General features: G+C 32.0%; 1 protein-coding gene across 1 annotated transcript; it reads right to left on the bottom strand.

Annotated features, from left to right (window-relative positions):
* Positions 1-1,198: 1,198 nt before the first annotated feature.
* LOC120276774 lies at positions 1,199-3,644 on the bottom strand. Its single transcript, XM_039283467.1, has 2 exons — positions 3,229-3,644; positions 1,199-1,772 (listed from the first exon to the last, which is right to left on the bottom strand). Exons 1-2 carry the CDS (start codon positions 3,555-3,557, stop codon positions 1,709-1,711), a joined length of 393 nt encoding a protein of 130 aa, XP_039139401.1. The 5' UTR covers positions 3,558-3,644; the 3' UTR covers positions 1,199-1,708.
* Positions 3,645-20,308: the final 16,664 nt, after the last annotated feature.

The following is a 20,308-nucleotide window of genomic DNA, read 5'->3' on the forward strand; positions in this document are numbered from 1 at the left end:
AAAAAAATTTCAAACTAATGTTGTTAAATACTCCCTCCATTCTTTTTTATCTGTCGTAAATAAGCGAATCTCAGAAAGTTGGTTATTTCACATAATTTGATAAAAAAATTAGTTATCTTTCCAAAATTACCCAAAATTTATATATTCACATAATGCTTCTTGATGTTAAAAAATGACAGATAAAAAGGAACACGGATTTATGACAGATAAAAATGAACAGTGGGAGTAGAATGTTATTAAAATGTTTTTTTCATTTTGATTTTTTTTATTAATCTTCAAGATATCTAGACATGCTCAAAGATTTCATGAGTTTGAGGTTATGGATTTTTTTTAAAAAAATTTTATTTTAAGTTATGGAGATTTTAAAATCTCAATCTCTCAATTGGGGAGGTAAATAAATTACCACTATCCTATTGTGAAGATAGTTTAAAAATAAAATTTTGAGAGAGTTATTTGTACAAAAACCCTAAAAAAATTTCAAGGATTTTCTTAAAAAGCTCTTTTTGTTTGTTAAACTCCCTGGTTTATTTAAAATTATTTGGAGTTCTTTTTGAAAGGTTGAAAAGTAAAAATAGAAAAATATAAAAGGTTGTGAGGATAATTTATTTTATTTTATTAAATAGTAGTAATAAGTAAGAAATTAAATTAATTATCACTTTTTTTCAAGAAAAAAAATTATTTTGTTACTTTTAGTTTTTTCTGTAATTACTCCTAGACTCAATGGTTTCTGAGTTTTTTTTTTTTAAATATGGACAAGCTATAGATTTGGCCTTTATTTTTTTCACGATTTTTTATGCAATTTTCTTAAATTAGGGGTTCCATGAAAATACAATAATTAGGCACTATTTTAATGTTTACATTTTTTTTATTATTTTGTATAATTCTCTAAGCTTTAAAACTCATATATAAAACTCAACAATTATTTTTAAATAAATTTAAGAATATTAGCACCAAGTAACTTCTTACTTTAACATAAAAAATTCTCAGATATAAATAAGAAACTGAAGAAAGAATATATATTTTTAGAATATAGACAAAGTCCATAAAATAAAACCCAGATTTTCTATAATGTAGACTTCATATCATTTTTTTTTTTTTTACCCCTCATCTAAAGATAAATTACTATCAATCTTCACTGATTATTATGCAAGTAATAAGAGCCAAGAGCAGTGATGAACAGTATAAAATGATACGAGGATTGAGAAAGCTTAAATGATTTATTAATTTCCTGAATGTTCATACAAAGTCCAACAAAGAAATACACTGTGGATTTTGACATGACAGTGATGGTCTATTGTTTGATCAATTTACATTAAACAAGAGAGCTCAACAGTCAACACCACCACTCCACCAACAAGAAAAAAAAGTCAAATCCAAAACAGTATTCTAAAAATCTAAACTTCTGGTCTGATTCTGTATTACTTTTCTGTGCAACAAGCTCCAAGAATATCAATGTCGGTACAATGAGAGAATCCAACATGCATGGGGACACTCTTCAAAGATCCTTTTCTGCCGACACATAACTACAAGAGGTTTTATCATGCCATCCACCATTTCTGAATCTTGGAAAGATACATTCAACATTCAAGAATGTGATACATCCATTCAGTTAACTGAATTTCAGTGTACATGATTGCATTGATGATGAGGGAGAACTGGATTCAGATGGCTCAGTGCAGCAGAAATTTCAAGGATCTCAGTTATTGGCTCATTGAATTACACACTTGCAGGCTGGGTTGGCATCAGAATTGTCATCTGATTCACACAAATCACTGCATGTGCATGAGAAAATTGTCAAACTTCAAGTTAGAAGACATAGTACTAGTTGGAATGGAATTTATTCTATCACAATTCACTTTATTAAGAAAAGCATGAAGTTCCGGGGGAAAAAAATAGAAAGGTTATTGCTCGTCGAATAAATTCACTGAATATCTGCGAATTTGCATATCTAATTCAATGGAAGCTTCCATTTGGAGTTTTCCGGCATGACGTGAGAGTTACTACCATTCTCGTTTACATAGACGATCAAGTTAATGTACACTGATGGCAAGATGCTGATAAAGCTGTCGAAAGAATTAAGTATTACCAGTTTTAAAACTAAGAAACTTAAAGGACACCTCAATTATGCATCAAACAAGATAAATATATCAGAGCAATGATCAAACTATGAGCTTGCTCTGGTCCAACATAGCGCTTATAGAGGATACTATTGGTATAGCATCAAATTCATGGACATATAGAATCATCACCTCGCCAGTCTTAATTTTTATAAAATAGACTCTTCAACTTTTTGAATTATCCAAGAAGTACAGATTCACCCTAGAGAACAAATTGATGTTGCAGTTGAAATGTCAAAAGATCTAAACTTCCAAATCATCCAAGTATTGACTAAATGGCAGTGGAGTCATAAATAAGGAAAGGAACTGAATGTTGACAATCCAATTGTAAAGTTGAATTTGGTTCATCGAGACACAGTTTATATTACCATTAATGACTTATTTATGTCCTAAAGACCATTACAACAAGAAGTTCAACAAAAACAGTGAGATGTAGTACCACACAAAATGTAAATATTTGTGTGGTTTGATTGAAGATCTCTGCAATGTCCTCACATTGTCAAATAGCATGAGCAGAACTTTTCATTGTAACCTAACGGTGTAACTTCAAACAGGCAACAAATATCAGTCTCATAGAACTTTAGTTCAAAACCTAAAAATATTATAGTTGATTAAATAAAAGAACAAAACTTGAGAGCATTTCAGCATTCTACCCTAACAATGAAATTTTACAATTATTACATTTAAAAGCATTTGCTCCTCCTTTGATCTATGTTATGTGTAACATAGATCAAGGAAAAAGAACAAATTTCTACAAATAGTTAACAAATTTTGACAAGATTTACCATAAAAAAATTTCCTATTCTTCATCCAACTTTATATCATTTCACCCACTTGCAAAAAAATTCCATCCACACTGAAATTTCCCAAATGATTCAACATAGCATCAGAAATCGCATATCAATACAATATCAAAACCATCTAGAATCAAACAGACAGAATGAACAACAAGTGAAATTCAGAAAGCAACCTTCTTGGTTCCAAATTCCACACACCAAAATTTCCCAAAGATTTATAACAGAGCATCAGAAATTGAATATCATAACAACACCAACATCTCGAATCAAACAAGCAAGAAGAACAAGAATGGGAATTGAGAAAAGCAACCTACTTGGTTTCAAATTCTCTAATCTGGACAAGATCCTTGCCAACCAAATCCATCCATTTCACTCTCACCTCTCCAACCCCCTTTGGATTGCAACCCTCCACTTGCTTCTTCAAACTACTCTTGGGAACAACCTCAACCTTGCCACCATCCAAAGACTCCAAATCACTCTTCTCTACCTCACTCTTCTCACAAGAAGAACCCTTCTTCTCCACAACAACACCCACCACATTCTGAGCACCATCCAATCTCAAGCCCTGAGGTGAGCAATGGTTGATGGATGATTTGGAGGAGCAGATCAAAGGCCATTGAAATTCACAAGAACAAACCCTCATGAAAAAAAAAATGGCTACTTTCTAAACAACACAAACCAAATCTCCCCAAAACAGATCAATTCCACCAAAATTAAGAATCCAATTCTCCTAAAAGTTGGTGAACAACAGTTGAGCAACAGTGCATGCATAAAAATTGCATGAATCAAACAAAATCACACAAAGTGGAGCTCAATTTAACATCCATGGATGAACAAAAAACCCTTTCGTTTTTGAGAATCAATCAAGAGTGGAAGGACATTCCATTTTAATGGCCTTTTTGTGTCACTTTCTTGTGGTTGTTGCTTTTATCTTGGTAGGTTTTTTTTTTTAATTTAAATTAAAAAATTATTTATTTATTTAATAATAATTATTATTATTATTTTTAGATAAAATGATAAAAGTTTATAGGCATGGCTGGCTACCCTTGGTCTTTTTTGATGACTTTTTAGTTTGGTTCATGAATGATAAGAAATTCTTAGAAAGAGGCCAATCATAGCCCACCATCAGATTTTTGAATACTTAATTGGCATGAGTTTAATGAGAACTAGTTAAATTGCTTAGAGAGGGGCAATTGGAATTTTGGTGATTTTGAGATAATATTACATAAAAATAAATAATTTAAAATATAAATAAGAAATATTAATTTTTCAGTTATTTTAATTAAAAAATTCTTACAAAAAAATTTAAAATTTATTTTTTGAAATTCTCTCATACTATATTCTACAACTATTTTAAAAGAATAATAATATGTATAATAGATATGTATGGTGCTAAATGCACTTGGTGGTGGAAATTTGTGAGAAGAATTTTGAATTTATTTTTAAAAATAAATTACCGATTGGTAATTGTATTAGATAATATTATTATATATCAGGTAATTTTATTATTCAAAAATATTTTTTATAATTAAATAAATCTAAATAATTTTTAATTTGTAATTTTGGGAAATAGAGAGTGAAAATGGTATATATTTTTTTTTTGATAAAAAAAATTTTATAAATTTTCAAAGAATATTTTAGAATCATTGGATGAAAAGGATTTCTATTTAATACTTGCAATAATTGAATATAATAATAATAATTTGTTTTGTTTTAATGTAGAGGGAGCTTGATAAATGACTTGATTTTGTAAATCAATTGGGAGTTTTTGAGACAAATCTATCCAAAGATAGGGTTGGGCCCTTGCTAATCATCTAGGTACAATGGATGGATAGGAATGCTGAAGAGTCATTTTCTTCTTCTCTTTGTTTTTGCTTCTTTTTAATTACCTGGATTTGAACGTGGTTGGAACAATGGAACTCATGAAGCATGCCTAATTATGGAAGATTTTTTTAAAAAACAATAAATAAAAGTTAGGGTGGAAATAATAAAAGAATTTTATTTTTATAAAATATTTATATAAAATAAAATTGACAAAATTGACAATGGAGTTTCACTAAATTACTTATTATACAATATATTTTTCAACTAATCAGCTCACATAATTTTGCGATAATATATATAGAGGACCGGTTGTCTAAGAATGTTTGTAAATAATTTATCTACGAATGTTCTCTTCAATCGTTGGATTGAAATCCAATGATTAACATCATTCATTTTCTAAGGGTCTGTTTGGTTGGAGGTAAATGAAAATAAAGTAAGGGTTTTTAAAACCCCAATGTTTGGAAGGAGGGTTTTTGAGGGATGTAAGGCTTTGCTTGAATAAGGTGAGGAAGGGTTTTGTAAAGTATGGCAGGATAGGGTAGAGTAGGGTAAAGTAAGGTAAAATAAAGTTTTAAGTTATACATTGTTTGGATTGAAGGTAAGGTAAATGGAGGTTATCAAACCTTCTAGTGTTTGGATTGAAGGTAATAGAAGATAAAGTTTTATATTAATATTACTAAAATGCCCTTGAAGCTATAAATTGTATTTTATGACAATTTTATACATATAATATTATTTTTGCAAATATAAATGTTTTTATTTGAAAATTTACAATATTTTACCATTTTATTCCAATGCATGGAACAACCAAAACCTAAATTTTTATAAAGGGCATGTATGTAATTATGTAAATTCAGTAAAGGTATTGAGGAAGGACAATCCTCAGATGACAATTGTACTTATGATGTCAAATGACCAGGAAGAGCATAAAGGGGACACTACCAAGCTGCTCAAAAGGTATCATACAAACAAAAGGGCATAAATAGTAAAGGACAACATTCATCCTCAGAAAAGAAACATCAAATCACTTGAAGAACACTGCACTTTTAGTTATTGCCCTCTAAAATTATAAGCACATTAACGTTATTACAAGAAAAGTGATTCTCAACAGAGTAATATAGGACAAATTTATGCCACTGTGACTGAAGATTTTAAGATCATGTTTCCTCTTATGTTATTGATTACTTCTATCTTTCTAGTTCATTACATTCTCCAAGGCATATACCCGCCTTTTATTGTCTGATGATTGGTTTTGTTGTTTGACTTGATTCTAGAGTGAATGACTGTGTTTTAATGTTTGATTTGCAGGCTCAAGCATTGGCTGATCCTTTTGCATATGATGCCTACACGGGTAAGTGAAAGCAGGAGAAGATGAAGGCTGAACACACTTCTCGTATTACCGTAAGTTTATGTTTTGCGTTATCCTTTTATTTTATTTTATTTTATTTTTCTAATCTTATTGGGTTTCTGGTTTCACTTTTGTAGATTAAGATTAAATTACCTAAAATAAATAAGCTTCTTGTAACCCGCTTGCTTGAAAATGAAGAAGCCAAAGAAGCTAAGCAACAAAGTGTTGATGAACTTCTCACAAAGTAGAAAAAAAAAAAAACAAAGGGTTAAGCAGTGAGATCTTGCAGGATGAACGTTTTAAGGCAATGTTTGAGGATAAGGCATATTTTCCATTTCACCTGTGTGTGGAGTCATACCATTCTTGGTCACTTTTATGCTATAACATTTGCATTCTCTGCAGGACTTTGAAATAGATGACCAGCCAGCTGAGCATCTCTCACTGCATCCTCTAGCAAAGCAAGCAGCCAAGAAGCACCCATCCTTGATCGAGGAACACTTTGAGCCAATCATACAGCACCATGAAGAAGGAAACAGTGATTCTTAAGGTTTGGCAACCTCAGAAGATGATTTTGAGAATGATAAGGAATAAAAGAAGAATTCTAAACGTGTGAGGCAAGGGATTCATTATGCACGTGGATACATCATCAATTTTTTAAATATAAAAATTAATATATGATATGAGGTTAACCTAATCTTTCACTGACATGATTTGGTGAGACAAATATACTCAAAAAAAATTCAACGAACATGCAGGTTCTACGAAGTTAGGGATGAGTTCCATGCTGAATCGTTTCTGAACCAAGTCTTTCTTGCGAAAGTGGATGCCCTCCCACTTTGTGAGAGGGTAGCCGCTCTCGAGCAGCATCAATCTTCTACTAAACATAATGTGGTAAGATTTGGACGCGGTGGTTCGCAGGAAATATCGTTTGTACCTAGGAAGGGTGCAAAGAAAGAAGATGACGATGAGGAGGAGCCTCTAGATTGAAAGAAACGGCGGGGCATACATCCTCTTGACTTGAAGCGAGACAAAGCAAAGTTCCTTGCTAGGGTAAAGCACGGAGGTGGAGGTAGAGGTAGGGGTACAGGCCGAGGAAGAGGCCGGGGTAAAGGTCGGTGATAATGCTTAATTGAATGAACTTGCCTTTCTCGGCAAAGTCTCATACTACAATTGTCCAGCGGGTTCATGCAAATGGCAAGAATACCAGGAAGATCACAACAGCTAATGCTGCACAAAGTTTTTGTATTTGTTTTCTGGCTTCCTGTAATTTAATTTTGGGGGTGAAATATCTGTATGTTATATAACAACAGGTTCAAGCGTTACTTTATTAATTTAATTCTACGCATCTGAAAATATCGCGGTGTTTTGTTATAGTTTGATTAGGATTAGATAATTTAAAATTAATAAAATGAAAACTGTTTCTCCTCCCTCACCTCACATCAGATCTTCTCCTTTGTGACACATCACCTTCTATCTATTAAAGTTACTGTCTTCTTTATCTATTTTTATTTTATTTAATGTCAGAAACAAACTATATAACTCTCATGATGTTTTGGGGATTTTTGATACATGTGTTGATTTTTTTAAGATCAATTACATTTGTAATACTTTTCTCTAAATTATCTAAAGATAAATATAAATATTAATGAAAATCCTTTTTTCTTAAAAAAAATTGAATTCAATATAAAAAAATAACATGTAAATTGAAGGAGCTTACTGAATAAATTAGATGTAGAATTTCCATATCGTTGTTCCGTTAGAATGGAATGATTTAAATTAATATTTTCTCTTTGTAAAATCATGGAAGCATCATGTTTTAATTTTTCCTTTTTTTAAAAAAATTGCAGGAGCTATGGCAGATTATGCAAATCTTCTGAAAGACATGTTGGAAGAAATAATATAGTTTCTCTCATTTGGGGATTATATTCTATTTAGTTAAGTGTGTTCATATTGGTTTGATGTGACAAAAGAGAGGCGCAATTTCTCTTCAAAAACAACTTCCATGTATTTGTGAAGTCTAGCCTCTTTTAAATTTAGTTGTATTTGTATGTTCTTGGTAAATACACTAATACAGTGGTAATTTTTTTTCCATATCTTGTTCTTTACCTTCTTGTAGGGAGATAATATGACAAGCACTAAGCCAAATATAGGAGCAATCAATGATGTATGTATGTTCCGCGAAGAAAGCTTGTTGTTGGCTACTTTGGACTACATCCAGAAACTAGCTTATTTCATACATGCTTTAGGACTTGCCCCCAAGTGGTGCTCCTACCTTGAAAACTTAACGGTTTGTGGTTTTTCCCTAGTTACTATTAATTATGCACCTGAAGATTGCATTTTTGTCTTTGAGATCACTATTTTATGTTGTTTATCACTGGATACAGGAAGAAATGGAAGAAGGATAGCAAACAACCATATATGATGACTACAAGTTCTCAACTAAAGAGGGTATTGAGACTTGAGGGTCAACCAATTCAAAGGATATGCTCATGACTTTTTCCAAAACTGACTGAGCTTCATGTTAATAACTAGGAAAAAAACCAAGACAACACCTTCCTCAAAGGCTAAACCTTGACATAATTTCGGCTTAGCTGACAAAATAAGGTAATTTCCCGGGAAGCCACAAATGCATTAATAAAGTTCCAAGTTTAAAATGAGAAGGCAATGATTTACCGTTTTGTATAATTTGTAATCTATAAAGATCCATGCATATAGGTTCTCAAGAGGTTGCTTCCTATCAAATGTGTCAAATTTAACCGTTCAATACCCTCTTTAGTTGAGAACTTGTAGTCATCATATATGGTCGTTTGCTATCCTTCTTCCATTTCTTCCTGTATCTAGTGAGAAACAACATAAAATAGTGATCTCAAAGACAAAAATGTAATCTTCAGGTGCATAATTAATAGTAACTAGGGAAAAACCACAAACCGTTAAGTTTTCAAGGTAGGAGCACCACTTGGGGGCAAGTCCTAAAGCAGGTATGAAATAAGCTAGTTTCTGGTTGTAGTCCAAAGTAGCCAACAGCAAGCTTCTTTCGCGGAACATACATACATCATTGATTGCTCCTATATTTGGCTTAGTGCTGGTCATATTATCTCCCTACAAGAAGGTAAAGAACAAGATATGGAAAAAAAAAAATTACCACTGTATTAGTGTATTTACCAAGAACATACAAATACAACTAAATTTAAAAGAGTTTAGACTTCACAAATATAAGGAAGTTGTTTTTGAAGAGAATTGCACCTCTCTTTTGTCATTTCAAACCAATATGAACACACTGAACTAAATGGAATATATTCCCCAAATGAGAGAAACTATATTATTTCTTCCAACATATCTTTCAGAAGATTTGCATAATCTGCCATAGCTCCTACAATTTTAAAAAAAAACATGATGCTTCCATGATTTTACTGTGTAACACATTGTGTCATTGTTTAATACTATTTATGAATGGATCATAGCCATTGGATGGTAATCCAATGAGTACTATGGACGTTCATAGATTTCAAATCTACCCTAGATGATGAATTCTCATATATATTTATATATGTGTGTGTGTGTGGATTGACAAACCACGTCAAGGCCGTGTATAACGCGAAATTAATCTCTCAACACACTTGTGCTATCACAAATGCAATGGACTGTTGAGGTCACTACTAAAATCATTTAAACCGTTAATAATTTATAAATTTTATAATTCATTTTAGTCCATAATTTATCAAGGAAGGCCATAGGGATAGGCGTAGGAATGGGGGCGGGGCGGGGAATCCCGTTCCCAGTGAGGGCCCCGCTCGACAGGCGGGGATTCCCGAACATCCCAGCAGGCGGGAGCGGTAAAAAATTCCTCCCCGCCTAGCGGGGCGGGCGGGGGCCGGGAATGGTCTCCCCGTCCCACGGGGATCCCCGCCCCGCTCCCCGCGGGGATTCCCCAAAGGAATATATTATATATTTTTAATATATCTATTAGAGATTATTTCAACATTAACATAATATTATATATATATATATAGTCAATAAATATTTATTTGTTAATATTTTTAGTCATTATTATGGAACTCACAATTATTTCATACAACTTATTAACTATTTAAATTTATATATTTCATTAAAAACATATTTATTTAATAAAAATCTTAAATTATTTTTAATAAAAATTATTATATAATATATCTACAAAAATTAAAAATTCAAACTTCTAATTTTTCAAATTTCTAATATTCATAAAAAAACTAATTATTTATTTAATTTAAATGAATTGGATAATTAGATAATTGTAATTTGTCTAGATTTTTTTATTCAAATATCCATGTGTTGCTACATATAAGCATTATATTTTTATTCAAATATCCATTTTATCTAGATTTTTTTCCATCATACATTATATTTTTTTTATTTTTCGATTGTATATAAGCGTCTTTTAGCGTATGTAATATAAATGCGTTAGAAATATTATAGTTATTTATAGAAAAATTTTTTTATATTAATGTTTTTGAGTGAGGGGATTCCCATGGGGACGGGGATCCCAGGGGAAATGAGCGGGGAGGATTTTTTTCCCCACCCCGCCCCGCCCACCCCCCATTCCTAGATAGGCGGCATCTTGAGGCCTCATTTGCCAAAAAAAACAAAAGTATACTTAAAGTTTTTATTTATTAGTATTTTATCCACAAGCCAATATCATAAAAATTTTGGTGTTTTTTTTTCCTATATATATATATATATATATATATATATATATATATATATATATGATTATACAAAAAAATGGAGCTTGGAATCTTTACTCAGATTGTCTTCATCTATCAAATATTATGAGTGAACCAAAACTTGGCCAGAATGCTTCTTGAATAGCTCATTTAATTAAACAATCTCCATGATAAATAACAAAGTAACTCAGAATTATGTTATTCTTGAGATTTTGTACTCCACCTAAAATTGTATAAACTAACTAAATTTATAATTTATAAAATGCCTAGAATTCATCATAAAAAGTAAGTAATTACTTAGTTCTAATTAACCAGTTAATTTTGTTTTCATGCTTAACTAATAATAATAATAAGAGCTAATTACTAATTTAAATTGTCAACTAATTCCTATATTTTCAATTATCAAGAAGTATATAACTCTACATGGAACAAATTTTGTTCATCTATTACATGATACAATCTTTAATTGTAACTGTTGTGTGAACCTGAGACTGAATTTAGTAATTAAAAGTAAAAAATTTTTAAATAGAGAAATTTTGGGGTGAATTCACCACCTTCACTGTATACTCCCATCAAAACACTTCCACTCATCAAAACACAAAACTTCAAAATATTTCATAATAAATAAATAAAATTTCTAAATCTAGACTTTACCAAACACAAAAATAATGCTTAGAAACAATGTTAATGCAAGTGAAAAAGAAAGAATAAGAAGAGATAGATATTTTAAATACTTTAATTTGCAATGCTACAAAAAACAATTTTACCAATATTGATATATAAAAAATTAATTTTATAGAATATATACAATTATATTATTTATTACGATAATGTAAATATAACTTTTTTAATTGAAACCTATAGGTAATTTTTTTTTCCATATTATATATATATATATATATAGAATTTAAAAAAAATAGAGACAAATTTAGACATAATCACACTCTACTTTTTTTACATCAATTTTGTCATCTAAACACCAAAAAATAATCAAAGTCTTACTTTTATATATTTGCTATCACGCCCTAACCCGCGGGCCCGCCACGTGACAATCGCCGCGGCGATCCCGAGGAGGGATACACACCACTCAACCCTCAAGTCATCGCAAGGCTCACAAACTCCTGCTAAGCAACACCACAATAACAAAGGTACCAAAAGCAAAACTTTCACTCAAAAAACCAACCGTATAGTGAAAGATATACAAATCACAGATACAGGGTTAAGAACACTAGTGGATCCACTGCAATCATACAATGCAACCTGATTAATAGTAAATAAACAACCTGACTTGGAATACAAATTGCCAAGCACTTCGTCTCGCTCTGACGACCAAAACCACTAAAACCTGGAAGGGAGGAGGGGGTGAGTAACCATAGTCACTCAGTGAATGGGTTAGCACAAATCTAAAAGAATATCAAAACAAATCGATGAAATAGATTAAACACGATTTACAATAACATAAATAAACTGGAACGTTTCACATTTACAACACAATGAAAGTGCAAGATAAGAAACCTTGGTATTTAAAAACCAAAACATAGGCTCTCACGAGTATAGATAAAACATTAGCATGTAAAAAAAAAAACAAATGCTTGGATATAAGTTACCAAAATGAGTAAAAGAACCAACTTAAACAAATAAATTTCTCGATCAAATAAGCATTGGCCTAAAATCACTCTCCCCAACATTAGCCACCGTCGCGACTAAGTTGAGAGCTGTCAAGGTCTTCGTACCCTTGACGTTGGCCCACCGGTCCCGTGTGGTGACCCTGGGATCCCGATGTATCATCCAATCAGGGCTCTACGCTCCCACCTGATCTAGACAGATCAACACTCAGGTCCACCACGCCACCTCTAAAGGCTGGCCCGTAGGGATCCACTACTGCAGTAGTCGGGTCTTAGCCCGTCGTCACCATCCAAACCATCATGTAAATGTAGCAATAATATAATCTGTATAAATCATATCACATGGTCCTTATCCAGGACAAGCATTCACATCTCAGAAATACACATGATTTCCCACAAAGCCAATGTCAAAAGCATAACAAAACATATCAACTTTCATAAAGTATTTCGATCCCTATATGTCAATATGTTAAAAAATGTTTCTGTCCAAATGCCAAGAATAACACAATAACACGTGAAGCTTTGCAAGTTGATTGAAACATTTCTTTAGACAATAAAACCAAATAACATTAAATTCACTGTAATATCCACCATCCAGAAGAACATGTCATTCAGAAATGAAAACCTTTTGTCTTCGTAACCATAAATATCAAAAGCATACTTATACAAGTAAGAGGTTTTACAAACCATTTCTAAAAGCAGATGCCAATATATATATATTGATTTAATCCTGCTTACACATCATCAGATATTTACTTTCACAAGTCTTTACTATTTAACCCTTCCTTATACTTAACCATATCTTAGATCCTTATCATAATGTCATTACCTCAACATCAATATTTACTTCATCTATAATAATCCCATTGTCAAAATGCTCACAAGTTGACTATCTCCTCTTAAGAGTATTAAATCAAACTATTATTAGAAATTCACAAAAATATTCAGTTTTGCAATCCAACACTTGTCATATATATATATATATATATATATATATATATATATATAACTCAAGCTATTCATCATCAAACTTCTAAAGAAATTCCATTTTAAACAAAAATAATCATAATCATTGACATTCACCCGATAGGTACCACAATATGATCAAACTACAATTAAGCACCCTACACTATGCTCACAAAAACAAACCTCATTAATTTTTGAGAATCCTACATCATAAGTGTAATTATGTCATCCATGGTTCTCAAATATTGCAAAGAAGATATTAGCATAAATCTCACTTACTAGCCAAAATCATGTATAAGGTTCCACAAGTCATTCAATTTCCAACATACTAGTGTAATTATATATCTTAGCATTTAAGGCTTCATCAGGTTCCATGTACCATATGTATCATATCATGCCTCAAACTTTAGAAATTATATGTCACTAGAGAGATTAAATCATCCATTGAACATACATAATCAATTTCACTTATAACACATAAACTCAATGAACTCGTTGTAATAATCAACAAATTCCATTCATCCACCAAGCATGTATGTTCTCAAGTTCAATCTCAACTAACACAAGTACATCATCAGTAAGCTTTCTCATGATTTTTCAAAAATAAACCATAAGTCATTCCAAATAAACCATAGTCTCTAGTGGTCATCTACACTCAGGGGCAGACCCACATGGGGGCCAGCCCGGGCTGAAGCCCGGGCTGGCCGGCAGGAAAACTTTAGAAGAACCGTGTCCAATAATATTTTTTATATGAATATTAATGTTTAATAATATTTTGTTTGTATTTAGCTAATATGTAATGAGTATGTGCTTGAGTGGTTTGTGGGAATTGAATGATAGGAGCCCACCATGGTTCAAATCCTAGAGTTTGCAATTGTAAGTTTATAATAATTTTAGTAATTAAAAACAAGGTTTTTCTTTCAAAAAATTGTGGAAATTTTAAAAATTATATAACAAAAATAATGATCTAAACTTTATGATTTTTTTAATAATCAAGAAAAAATTAAATTAATAATATGGCATTGAAAATTTTTTCTTATTTAAAAATTACTAAATTTTTTTAAGTTTTAATAAAGTTTGAAAAATTGTTCAAAACATCCCTCACAATTATAGTAGTTGACTTCAACCCCTTTACCGATGAGTTTTGGTTTTGCCACTGGTCGTGGTTGGACTGAGGAGAGGTCATGGTTGGGCTAAAAATGCCGGAAAATTAAAAGGTGATGAATATGAGAATATTGACTTTTATTTAAGCCCGGGCTGAACTAAATTCCTAGGTCCGCCACTGTCTACACTTTCTTTTCTCCTATAGCTAGTGATTTAAAAACATGATAAAGCTATGGAAATCATTTCAGAAAAACAAATAAATTATTTTCAATACTCAATTAGAATTGTGCACTCAACATAACCCACTCACAGAACATGTTGCCTCGCGTGGAGACGCGCACACTGATTGGCGGTTTCCTTCCCCTTGGAGGATGCTTCGCCACCTAGATACAAGCAGAGAATTCATATACTAATGAACACAAGAATGATAGCTAAAAGAAAATGCATGCAAATGCATTTATATATGTCTAATACGAAACCTTAGGGTTTTGGGGCAAAACATTGTCATTTTGGACTCAAACGACCTCAGAATGGAGTAAACCTAGTACTGATAAGTTAAGTGAATGAAGAGCTTCAATTTGAATCAAAGAAATACAAGAAAAAGCCAAAGTTTTTTGGTGCTACAGTACCTTCGGATTGCTACAGTAAAACCCGAACCTTACGAATGATTTTCTCTCATTTTACAACATCAAACGATGGAATTTCGCCACAATTTTCATGAATAACTATTGACAACATCAAGGGCTTCATTTTAAGCCCAAAAACTCCCACAAATCATGGAAAATCTAAGGGTTTAGTCTAGGTTTCTAAACAATGAATACAATGAAAATACGGAAAAAATACATACTAAAAACTCGAATAAAGGCTCTTACTTTACTCTAGAGGATATGAGAAGTAAATTTTCGATGTTGGTTCGCCGGAAATATTTTCTATATTTTGAGGGTTCGGGCGGCATGAAGAAGTAAAGTAGGAGAAGGAAAGAAGAAGGAAAATAAAAGGATTTGGATATTAACTCTCTGTCTGCTACAGTTTTGAGGTGCTACAGTGACATACTTGCTACAGTATCGCGATGCTACAGTACCAAACAGAATCAATAGTGTTGGGCTGCAAAACTACAGGAATATGCTGTTTTAACTACAGTAATGGCTGCTATAAAGTTTTCTTCTTTTCTAAATTACTCTATTGCCCCTCTAACACAAGAATGTGAACAAAATCCAAATGACCGAATTGCCCCCTGTTTTTGGCAGGATTTTCGAACATAACCCACTGTGCAATCCAGTAAAAATCTATTAATGCAGAATGACCATTTTACCCTAATGCATTCACATAAATAAGAGAAGATTCTAGGTCCAAATTTGGACTGGGTACAACATTTGCCTTCTCAATTTATCAAATCACTAAAAATCATTAGAAGTATGAATTTTTTATATACAAACATGGATTAGTCATGACCTATGAAGCATTGAATTAGAAAGAAATCAAACTTTTAAGCTTTTATTTGAAAGAAAAATAAATTATCATTCTTATATTTAAGAACTTTTAAAAACAGAAGTTTTATGTAAGGTGACTTAACAGTTTCCAGTATTTTTTTTCTACGAGAGTGAACTACAAACCCCTCGACTCCTATAAATTGCTCGTGCCCTATTTGCGCTTGAGGAAAGTGTAAAGCACCCATGAACAATTCACATGATTAAATGATGTGAGCTGCATCATTTAATAAGTTGAATTTGTAAATGTTCCATTTTTGTGAGCTACATATGACAATAAAAAAACCTATAAACTTTAATAATTAATAGTGGAAATTGCAAAAAAAAACCCCTAAGTTTGCCATATTACCAAAAAACCCCCATAATTTTGCAATCCCCAAAACCCCCTTCCTTTTACACTCCATGATTTTGAAACCCCCAAAGTATGTAACGGTGGTTAACAGAGTGATTTTTAAATTTTATGGACGAAAATACCCTTGCACGTGAAGTCGTGGCTGCAGCCATTTCGGCGGTGTGAGAGGAAGTAGGGGGAGGGGGGGTTTCTTAGGGCTACAGCCATTTGAGCCATTTGCTTGTCTTCTCTCAACTCGTGTCTCCAGCCATTTTTGCACATTCTCTGTAAAATTCAGCTTTTTCCTTTCCACCGGTGTCTCGAAGGAGAAGTCCCGCGCAAGTATTCGGCATTTCATCAGTTTACAATCTAAGGTATTGATTATGGTTTTATGTTAACTATTCTGTTACAAAGAAACATTTTTCGGTTTTGTTTTGTGATTTTGTTTTTACTGGAAGACATTGAAGCCTACAGAGGAATTTATCGGCTGGGGTTTTGTTAGTCTGCAGGGAGATTTCTCAGCTAGGGTTTTGTTTTGTTTTACATTTTTGTCTGTGTACACGATCGAAATAGTTTTTCGATTGTTGTGATTTATGTAATGTTTATAATGTATGTTTCCCCTTTCAATTGATATGGTTACAGTTGTACAAATGAGGTCTCCGTTTAAAGAATGAGCTTTTATCGTTTAAGTTTTGTCGTCTCCATTTAAATATTGGCATCCCTATTTAATAATATAGGTCTATGTTTAACAAGTGATATCACTGTTTAAGACTTGAGAGTTTACCGTTTAACAACTTATATTTCCGCTTAACAATTTGTGAATACGGATGGCTGAATGTGTTGTTATTGTCACAAGCTTGTGATTATGGCTGTCAATCTAGTTAATGGGTGATGTTACTTGACATCGGTAGTGGAGACCGTGGCTGAATTGACATGGTCGCATTTCAAGTGAACGATATGGGGTAAAAGGGAAGTTAAAATTCACGAGGGGTAAACAGTAATTTTCCCTAATTAATATGTTGGACTTGGAAATATTCCATTTTTGTGGTCCAATAAAAATCAAGGCACTTGGTTGGCATTTTCAACATCATTGTTCACTAGACTTGAAGTCCAAAACATTTATTGGTGGGAATTAGGGGTGGACATGGGCTGGGTGACCCATGGGCTGGCCCGAGCCTAGCCCAAAAAATATAAAATATGGGTTTAAAAAGTTGGTTCAAAGAGTCGGGTTGGGCTAAAATATGTAGGCCTGAGTGAATTTCGGGTTGGGCTTGGGTTAGATGAATTTTAGCCCAACCCAATCCGACCTGACCCGAATAAATAAATAATATATATATTTATAATATATATAATAAAAAAAATATATGTTTGAAAATACTATGTAACTTTCTAGACTTTGCTTTTGGTTTTTTAATATATGTATGTGTAGGGATATGTGCATTCTTATTCATCTAATTTTGTCTTTTTATTTAATTGTGTAACAAAATTTGAGGGGTTGTAATAATGGTTTTATTTAGTTATTTTTATTATTTTATAAAAACTTATTTATTTTTTGCGTCGGGCTAAGTTGGGACCGGGCCAATGAAAATCAAATGGGTCAGGTTTGGCCCGAAATAATTTGGCCCGAACATGACCCAGCCCAACCCGACCTGAATATATGGGTTGCATTTTTTAGTCTGGCCGAGCCCAAACCTGACCCAGCTCAGCCCATGTCCACCCTTAGTGGGAATAGATCTGCAAGTACTTGTTAATCAAAACTTGTGGACTATAACTTGTGTTGTTTCTAAAATACATATTTATGAACCTGCATGAAGTGTTGTTTTTTATCCAAATAACACGAGATAAGTTTCCAAAAAATATATAACAAAGTATGACCATTTCTAAATTAGGAAGCAAAGAGTTTTTGTCAAAAAAATTTTCAAAAGAATACAAAAAGTCTCTTTTCCCCCTTACATGCCCTTACATGCCCCTACAAACATATAAAAAATTAATTATATGCCCCTATACAACAGATATTTACTTACAAAAATTTACTTATTTAGCCTTGGACCAAAAGTCAACAAAATTTTTATGAAAAAAACCAAAATATTATTATTTTCTTCAATCATTTTGAGAGAAAAACAAATTTTCATAAAGCTTATAAATTGATTTTTTGACTTTAAAAAATATAAGCATATAAAAATATCTTTTAAGGAATAATTATAAACCAATATGGTTTTTATGAGATTATATTAGTAATTATCTATTTTACAAGAGTATAAAAGTAATTTAAAAATAAACTTATTTCCAGGCAAATGTATTAGTTTTGAGAAATGTGTTCAAATTGTGTTGACAAGTTACTCTTATTTTTAAATATTAACAATCAAACGACTTTTGGTCCAGTAGTGCTTACCCCACTGCGAAAGGTTTAATTATGCGGGCTTGTAGCTTAATCCTCTTTTCAACTAGTTGAGAGCGCATGGACCGATCTATATTGCCCTTGTGAGCATACCCCTAGTTGTTTATGCACTTGTCGCATTTTAAAAAAATAATAATAACATTGTGTTAAAAGATAATAACAATAAAGACAATGACATGATAATATTCAATTAAGACTCTTTTCATGAGAAACCAAAACAAATAATTAATGACATGATAATATTCAATGAAGACTCTTTTCACAAGAAACCAAAACAAATGCAATTATAACAAACTACTAATTTTGAATGTTTCCAACATCTTTCTCATATAGAAACTCTTGATTTAATATTTATTATTAACATTGTATTTCAAACGTAATAATAGTAACTCACAATAACATGATAATATTCCATGAAGACTCTTTTCACAAGAAATCAAAATAAATGCAATTATAACAAACAACTAATTTTGAATGTTTCCTAACATATTTCTCATTAGAAACTCTTGATTTAATATTTTTGTTTGTTTGTTTCTAAAGTCAAGTCTCATGCGATATCAACTAATTTTTGTTTGCATGTCAGATCAAGAATTCATCTAAGGCCCATCACCATGGCTTTTCATCTTGGAATTTTAGTTTATTAAAGATCTTACCGAAGAAGAGAAATCTAATTTGTAATCATACTTTGAGTTTGTTAGTTTCAGGGGGGGTTAAAATGAGTTGTGCTTTCAATTGCAAAGTTTAAATCATCAATGGTCTTAATGTAGGTACGCTAAGTCATAAAATTTTTGCCTAAGCTTCACTGTTTCCATGTGTATCTTAATAGAAGACCATAGAGCTTTATTGGTGCTACTTTTGAAATGTTCTTGTTTTATCATTTATTAGATGTCTGTTTAGTTTCATGTAAAACAATAATTATGACTTTTATTGTTATGTTAATAACTTTACTTTCTCTTGAATTTTTTTAGTTATAATTCTTAACAAACATCATTAATTAATAAGTTAAAGATGAATAAGATGCAATTTTGTTCCAATCAACTTTCAAACTTTATTTGGTACCCGAACTATATAACATCATATTATAGTTGTATCAATTTAAGATTAGTAATAAACATTAACTTTGTAGACTTTTGAAACCATGTGGGTGAGTGTTTACATGAACTTGAGTTGTCCTACTTCACTGGCTATAGAACTCATCTAAATTAATGGCTTGAAATTAATTATAAGAAAATGATATAACAAATTATATTTTTTTTATGTTCAGAGAGCTTGCTTGGGCAGGGGGCTCGTGTCCATCGGGTTTGGATTGGGCATTCGGAGATCGGATGTTACGCAACACCGGCGAGAGCTTCCGGAGTTGGTACCATGCCTCCCTTTAGTCCTTTTCCCACCACATGGAATAAATCTATTTTCATTTACATGTATAATTGTGATTGATAGTTTTATTTTCAATGGTGAAAACACACCAAATTCTAAGGCCCTGGCAAGGGAATTATATAAAGCATCTTGCCAATATGATCATAGAACCGCATTGAATTGATTGGATCCACATCATAGCCTAGAAGCTGCAAAGAAAACACTGCTGACTTATTGCCAGCATATCCCTAG

The sequence above is a fragment of the Dioscorea cayenensis genome, chromosome 15, assembly GCF_009730915.1.
Source record: "Dioscorea cayenensis subsp. rotundata cultivar TDr96_F1 chromosome 15, TDr96_F1_v2_PseudoChromosome.rev07_lg8_w22 25.fasta, whole genome shotgun sequence".
Taxonomy (NCBI): Eukaryota; Viridiplantae; Streptophyta; class Magnoliopsida; order Dioscoreales; family Dioscoreaceae; genus Dioscorea; species Dioscorea cayenensis.